Source organism: Rhizopus microsporus (assembly GCF_002708625.1).
Source record: "Rhizopus microsporus ATCC 52813 unplaced genomic scaffold scaffold_20, whole genome shotgun sequence".
In the NCBI taxonomy this organism is placed as follows: Eukaryota; Fungi; Mucoromycota; class Mucoromycetes; order Mucorales; family Rhizopodaceae; genus Rhizopus; species Rhizopus microsporus.
This window is the reverse complement of record NW_019671935.1, coordinates 73391-79825: the sequence shown is the minus strand read 5'-3', so window position 1 is coordinate 79825 and position 6435 is coordinate 73391. Positions and strand designations below refer to the sequence as shown.

The following is a 6435-nucleotide window of genomic DNA, read 5'->3' as shown; positions in this document are numbered from 1 at the left end:
AATTATAAAACACAAAAATAAGCATCATTCACACAATATCCATTACACGTCCTGAACAGCATCGTCCGAATGAGCACTTGAGGGGCCACCAGCCATTCTTGTCCACACATAATCTTGGGCTATAGTGGTTACTGCCATACGGATGACCTCTATCATCTTGTCCTCAACCCACTCATTCTCTTCATATGGGATATTTAACCATCCCAGAGGCATCGTTTGAGAGCATGTCTTAAATTTCAAGTTATGCCCAGGATCTATCATCAGAATGATAAACGATAATTGACTGTTTTCGTCATCTTCTGCGTCCATTGGTGACATAGATAGTTTTACTGGCTGAATAGCCATAAATACAGGACAATGGATGACAGGAACTGCCCCTGATTCAGACGTATATACCTCTTTGTCTTGGTCAGATGGTTTGTAGTGTTGTTTAATGAGATTATCAACATTGGCTTTTGCGAGCTTGGTTCCATCGATTAAAGAATCGCAGATATTGAGATTTCTTGTTTGAGTGAAAGAATCAACCTCACCACCAGGGTTACGGACGACCACTTGTCCAGATTCGGTATGTTCCATGACTCTGGCAAATGCACGATACACAAGCGCGTCTAGGCCAGAATATCCTTCCATATCATGCGATAACCAAACCTCAACAAGTTCATGCTCAGATATAGGAGGAGCAACCGTCTCGAGAATGGTTGTTGTCAGGTTTTTTAATCCAGTGCCTTTTAAAGGCTTGATCAGTTTCTTTAGTCTTTATTCTTTATGTCCTATTTACCTAATTTTTCAATGTTTTCCTTATTTACTAAACTTTGCAAAGTCTTTACGCGATCCTCCAAGAGTTTAGTAGCTACTTCACTTCCACCCACTGACTTGTTGATTTGATCCGTTGTCGATTTCACTGCAGCACTGGCCTGATTCCAAAAACTGTTTCCCCATGACATCCAACTACTTGCTGAGGTATTGTTTGTTTGGTCCATATCTTTCTTCTTATTCTCTTCCTTTGGATCTATTGCGGGTGGGTAGTTTGAGATTTCATCTAGAAAGGACATGATATCCTTTGGGTCAGCAGTTGTTGCAGTTGACGAATTCACATCAGTTTCTTGTACATTAGAATCAGGCAAGTTTAAAGATTCCAAAAACTTTTCTGCTTCTGATAGACTGCTCTTGTTTTCACTCTTATTATTTTCACTCATAACAAAAAAGACAAGAAAAGGAGAGGTAATCTCTCTATTTCATTCGGATCTCGAAAGTGGATTCACGTGTACTGATCTACCAACTTGGTACATGTTTGTTAGTAGCTAGGTTTTGAGAACCATTTATTATAATCTAACTGCATCAATAATATATCTATCTTTCCCTTCAATTTGACTTCAGGTGGTTGAAAGGATGCTAATCCAAAGAAAGTCTCTGTACATTTTGTAAATCTCTGTTTATTATAAGCAAGTTAGTAAACGATATCACTGTCATTCTCCTTTTTTTTACTTCTTGTATACGCTCAACTTCATTTAACCAAGAAGTCGAATCATTTCTTGTCCATTCATCAACGATATCTGCAGCTGTCTTTCTGATACGACGCCTCTTACTTTTTCGCCACTCTCCTTCTTCAGACATCTTTTCCATTAGTTCACAAAAGTCTGTGCATGTCTGTAGTATGTCATGCATAACATGGATACATTCTTCAGAGGTCATCAAGCATCCTTGTTGTATATTCTTCAGAAAGGCATCATGCGCCTTTTGAATTTCTTCAAAGTCTAGCTTCACCTTTGATCGTCTTGACAGACGCTTTATAGATGAAGAAGTCGTCGTTTCATCAAGTGTTGTTGTATAGATCAATTGATCATAATGAAAACTGATGACATGTGCCTATCTCATGTATGAATAAATAGGCTTTTATGAATGCAAAGTATCTTTTTACCTGCAAATGATTCCAAAAGTTATCTATCCAAAATAACATAATTGACCTAAGCCTCCATACTAGGCGTTCCTGGTATCCATCTCCATCGTCTGTAAATTGTGCACCTCTATTTGAAATTGAATACGTCCCGAGCGCTTCTTCTTGATGTCCGTTCGATCTTAGTGTCTTCCAAAGATTGTTAAGAGAAGCTTGTGTTTTTTTGATGCTAATCAAGAATGTCCATAGGTTACTATAAGTAATCAAACGAGCTTCATTTATAAATAAATCGACTGGCCACTCTAAGCGAAAGGTCAGTACTATACTTAAGCTCCCCAGCAATATATCAGAGAACGGGTATTCTTTTGTTGGTCCATCTTCTACCAGTAAACTATAACCAAGCAATTGATCCTCTGCTTCAGTATTCAATGATGACTTTATCAGCAAAGCATTTAGTTCCTGTTGTCGAAAGATGACAGCAGCCTTGTTTGTGGGCCTCATGGAACTGTCTGTACTAGATGCTGGTTTCTTTCTATTTTGATTTATAGCTGGTGACATGGACCGTTTTCTCCATGCTGAGCATTCTTGAATAAAATTAGATGCCCATTCACCAAAGCTAAGTAAGAAAATGTGTCGAAAAGAGCTTAGATAGCGATGAATGCCATGATCTCCAACTAGCACTTGGGAAAATAGCCAATCTGAAGTAGACCGTCGCACTTGACTAACAACATCTTCAAGTATCTGTGGGTAAGATATCCAAGGTGATGAGGATTGGTGTTGAGATAGACAAGATGAATGCAATTTCAGCAAGAGGCCCAAATGCTCCTTTCGCATACTTTCGGGTATAGGTATCTTCTTTGTCTGGGTTACTGCTCGCACTGAACTTGATGTCAGCAACACATCTTCATCATGTCTATTTATGGCTGCTGTTGAGGGCATCCTGCCTATTTCATTTACAGTCGCAATTGCCTTTCCCACAAACAAGATAGATTCTGCAACAGAGTAAGGAATATGATCTGGTACTCTATCAGCTGCTATTGTAAACAGTCTATTCCAGCCTACTGTTGATGTTGCTGTACCTTGATCAAAAGGAACAATAAAAAACTCATCGTAGTGATCAACGCGCTGTCCGTAGACCATCCAAGCGGTAAGTTGTCGATACAGCACGTCGTGGAGTCCATCCATTATTTTTTCCATCTCCTTTCGATACTCAAGCACACCTGTCTTTATTTGGTTCATAACGAGATTAAATAGTCGACAGCCATGATATTTTTCAGACTCGCTTTCTAGTAACTGAATGAATTTCCATATGGCTGGTAACAGTAATTCCCATCGACTTAGATTAGCTGCAATCAGTGATATCGGTATTATTCCGGATCCTGCTTCATCCTCCTTATTCAGTATACGTTTTTCAATATCTAGTATATCAGCCTGATATTCTCTTAATGTCCTTTCGATACAAGTAATCAGGGCTTGTACATATGATCCAAATGGCCTCTTTTTGTCTGATTGTACTTTGAGATCTTGTGTTGTATTGATGAAATTATAAATCTGTGAATAAATCCATCCCAGTTGTCCAAATCGATTAAGAGATTCACGTTCAGTTGGATGCAGTAAAGAAAAGTCAGGTGGAATAGCAAATGTAGTTGGGTTATTTGGAGGTGCAGGGACGAATATGTCACCAGAGTAGCCCAAGAGTATAAATAATAGTTCATGAAGCATTATAAAGAACAATGAAAAAAAGAAAGGGCGTGTAACAATCAAAGTCAGGCTTCACATTTTATTCAGGAATTATTATTATACTAGTTGTAATGTTCATTGACATGGTGATTAATAGCCATATCATCCCCTTCTAGCATCTTTTGGCATACGGGACATTCTACACGTCTTATTTGTGTTCCCTTCAAGAGTGTACTCGCATCAACAGGTGGGTGTCTTGGTTGATAGGTTTGACTTGTTGTTGCTGATAAACCAAAATTAGGCGGAATATACATATTTGACATCGATGACTGCTGAGCATTGGTATTATATTGCTGATAATATGGCATTTGTTGCTGTTGCTGTTGCTGTTGTTGTTGAAACAAATAGTCAGTAGGTGTAGGCATCATTGGATGTTGCGGGCTATATGACGTAAGACTACCTGTATGTCCATAAAGAGGAGACATACTAGTGACAGCAGGAACGCTTGTGTTGGATACACCTACATCATACGAGAATTGAGGAGTTGGCATGGCTGTTGTTGTTATTGTTGTTGTAGGAAAAGTGTTTGTATTTGGGTATGGTTGAAATTGCTGCTGAGCAGGATGATTATTACTATTATAATTGTTATTCTGATAAAGACTATTATTTGGTTGTTGTTGTTGTTGAGAAGGTGGATATTGACTCTGATAAAGAAAAGAGCTCATATAGTTATTGTCTTTTGGTGTTTGCTGATTACGAAAAGGGTTATTGTCCATATTATTTTGTGTAAAATAAGAAAAAGAAAAAAAAAAAAAAAGAAAAAGACTTTTTCCCTTTTATTTCATGCTAGTTTTTATTATTGTATATTTTACTCTCTTAGTCCAAGTGGTTATAGCCAATACAGAAAAAATCATATTACAATTCAACCATGATTTACCAGTGATTGAATGCTTAGAGACCACTGCTTTACTATCACCTCCATTCGATTTTCTAAGGGATTCAATTTCATCTCAACAGAGTAAATACTACACATTGGCTAATCTGAAGAATGGCTCAACCTATGAAATTCGTGTTTCTTATCCTGCTATTGTAACTTTGCTCTTTGTATATTTGCACGATAGTAAACCTTTTTATTATAGACACCAGCAGATTTTTATATAAAAGCATTAGGAACTTGTCAAGGTGATTTATATTTAGAAATTAGTGCAAAAAGTACAGGTGTGTCAAGGATAACTCAAGCTGAAAGAGAGGTCATTACTTTTGATTTAGGTAATATTGCTATTATTAATATTATTATAAATGATACCAATATGTTCAATGTAGTCATCGAAAACCTTTACTTTGGAGTGTTATTTTACAACGTATACAAATTAGTTATCATTATCAGTATCACTCTTTTCTTCAGTTATTTCATATTGATGCCTAGAGTGAAAAGGTTCATTACTCTGAAGACTCTATGAAAAAGTGTAAAGTGTTCTTTGGCCCTAAACAATATAATTATGCTTCATTAAAAAGCTCAATCCATCAGTCAAGGTATGGGGAATGGATCCTAATATAATATACATTGTATATCATTTTAAAACAAATAAAGAACTTGCTCAACACAGCAGTATGAATTACCTGTAGCAGCAGTACAAGAGTCACAATTACTAAAAATGGAAAGCACATTTTTGGTCCTGCGACTGTCATGGAAACAAGCCAGAGAACTAATCAATCCTTCCTTTCACATTATCTAATATGGGTAAATAAGCAGATATTATATATATCTTCATCCATCCATTAACAGGCTTTCCATCCATATAAAGGTATCAGTCGTGACTCCAGGCATAAGCGATCGTAAGTTGATTAGTTAAATGAGAGTACTTTAATTGACATTTGAAATAGTGCTACAGGTGCTAGACGTGCTCAATACAGAAAAAAGAGAAAGTAAGGATGAACGACATGCGTACATTACACACTTTACTTTTTTTTTTTACACATGATAAATTATTGCAAAGGAACTCCAATATATTATTCATAATTATAGAAAATGGGGAGAAGTGGACATGTTATATAATGGAGAACATGCTTGCAATAATTTTAATATGTCAAAGTCATGTGTTTACGCATGTTGGATCTAATACACGAAAAAAGATAGAGTTGACATTTTCAACTTAGGTTCGAATTGGGTCGTCAATCTGCCAACACCAAATTAGGCAGCAAGCGTATTCACTTGGTTCGTGTTCGTGGTGGCAACTACAAGCGTAGAGCTCTTCGTTTGGAAGGTGGTAACTTCTCTTGGGGTTCCGAAGGCATTTCTCGCAAGACCCGTATTTTGACCGTTGTCTACAATGCTTCCAACAACGAATTAGTCCGTACAAACACTCTTGTCAAAGGTGCTGTTATCCAAATCGATGCCACTCCTTTCCGTCAATGGTATGAATCCCATTATGCTATTGCTCTTGGAAAGAAGAAGGCTGGTGCTCACGCTGAAGAAGTCGAAAAGTCTGTTGAAAACAAGTCTAGAGCTGTTCAAAAGAAGGTTGCTGCTCGTGCAGCTACCGCTGCTGTTGATCCTCTCTTAGATGATCAATTCAACGCTGGTCGTCTCTATGCCGTCATTGCTTCTCGTCCTGGTCAATCTGGTCGTTGCGATGGTTATATTCTTGAAGGCAAAGAGCTTGAATTCTATCTTCGTAAGATCAAGTCACGCAAATAAACATCTTGCTATTGTATTTTCCCCCGCTGTGTAGTCTTGTAGATATATACATTATACGCTTTTACCGAGTAGATACATACGTGTCATACATGTATACACCACCAATAAATAAAAAAAGAGAGAGAAAGAGGATAAAACTACTATACATCTTATTTACAAAGAG

At 37.3% G+C, this 6435-nt stretch overlaps 5 protein-coding genes across 5 annotated transcripts; 2 read left to right on the top strand and 3 right to left on the bottom strand.

Moving 5' to 3' along the window:
- Positions 1–19: 19 nt before the first annotated feature.
- Positions 20–1216, bottom strand: RHIMIDRAFT_67472 (uncharacterized protein). Its single transcript, XM_023615549.1, has 2 exons — positions 779–1216; positions 20–725 (listed from the first exon to the last, which is right to left on the bottom strand). Exons 1-2 carry the CDS (start codon positions 1194–1196, stop codon positions 43–45), a joined length of 1101 nt encoding a protein of 366 aa, XP_023462600.1. The 5' UTR covers positions 1197–1216; the 3' UTR covers positions 20–42.
- A 78-nt stretch (positions 1217–1294) lies between these two features.
- Positions 1295–3616, bottom strand: RHIMIDRAFT_241107 (uncharacterized protein; the record flags this gene model as incomplete). Its single annotated transcript, XM_023609510.1, has 3 exons — positions 1295–1429; positions 1486–1866; positions 1919–3616. 3 exons carry the CDS (start codon positions 3614–3616, stop codon positions 1295–1297), a joined length of 2214 nt encoding a protein of 737 aa, XP_023462599.1.
- Positions 3617–3641: 25 nt separating this feature from the next.
- On the bottom strand, positions 3642–3966 carry RHIMIDRAFT_267092 (uncharacterized protein). Its single transcript, XM_023611965.1, has one exon. The coding sequence runs from the start codon at positions 3886–3888 to the stop codon at positions 3697–3699; it is 192 nt and encodes a 63-aa protein (XP_023462598.1). The 5' UTR covers positions 3889–3966; the 3' UTR covers positions 3642–3696.
- Positions 3967–4376: 410 nt separating this feature from the next.
- Positions 4377–5489, top strand: RHIMIDRAFT_267090 (uncharacterized protein). The gene is made up of 4 exons (XM_023611964.1): positions 4377–4663; positions 4714–4843; positions 4898–5410; positions 5459–5489. Exons 1-3 carry the CDS (start codon positions 4418–4420, stop codon positions 5032–5034), a joined length of 513 nt encoding a protein of 170 aa, XP_023462597.1. The 5' UTR covers positions 4377–4417; the 3' UTR covers positions 5035–5410; positions 5459–5489.
- RHIMIDRAFT_67462 (ribosomal protein S8e) lies at positions 5051–6432 on the top strand. Its single transcript, XM_023615548.1, has 4 exons — positions 5051–5315; positions 5380–5410; positions 5459–5500; positions 5732–6432. The coding sequence occupies exons 1-4, from the start codon at positions 5312–5314 to the stop codon at positions 6270–6272; spliced, it is 618 nt and encodes a 205-aa protein (XP_023462596.1). The 5' UTR covers positions 5051–5311; the 3' UTR covers positions 6273–6432.
- The last annotated feature ends 3 nt before the right edge of the window (positions 6433–6435 follow it).

Excerpts from the sequence above, each read along its gene's own strand:
- RHIMIDRAFT_67472 (XM_023615549.1), bottom strand. The coding sequence starts at position 1,196 with ATGAGTGAAAATAATAAGAGTGAAAACAAGAGCAGTCTATCAGAAGCA. Across the intron at positions 726-778 it reads GGAAAACATTGAAAAATTAG|GCACTGGATTAAAAAACCTG; the intron begins GTAAATAGGACA and ends AGCCTTTAAAAG.
- RHIMIDRAFT_267092 (XM_023611965.1), bottom strand. The coding sequence starts at position 3,888 with ATGTATATTCCGCCTAATTTTGGTTTATCAGCAACAACAAGTCAAACC.
- RHIMIDRAFT_267090 (XM_023611964.1), top strand. The coding sequence starts at position 4,418 with ATGCTAGTTTTTATTATTGTATATTTTACTCTCTTAGTCCAAGTGGTT. Across the intron at positions 4,664-4,713 it reads GTGTTTCTTATCCTGCTATT|ACACCAGCAGATTTTTATAT; the intron begins GTAACTTTGCTC and ends TTTTTATTATAG. Across the intron at positions 4,844-4,897 it reads GGTCATTACTTTTGATTTAG|TCATCGAAAACCTTTACTTT; the intron begins GTAATATTGCTA and ends TGTTCAATGTAG.
- RHIMIDRAFT_67462 (XM_023615548.1), top strand. Across the intron at positions 5,411-5,458 it reads GACTCCAGGCATAAGCGATC|TGCTACAGGTGCTAGACGTG; the intron begins GTAAGTTGATTA and ends CATTTGAAATAG. Across the intron at positions 5,501-5,731 it reads CAATACAGAAAAAAGAGAAA|GTTCGAATTGGGTCGTCAAT; the intron begins GTAAGGATGAAC and ends TTTTCAACTTAG.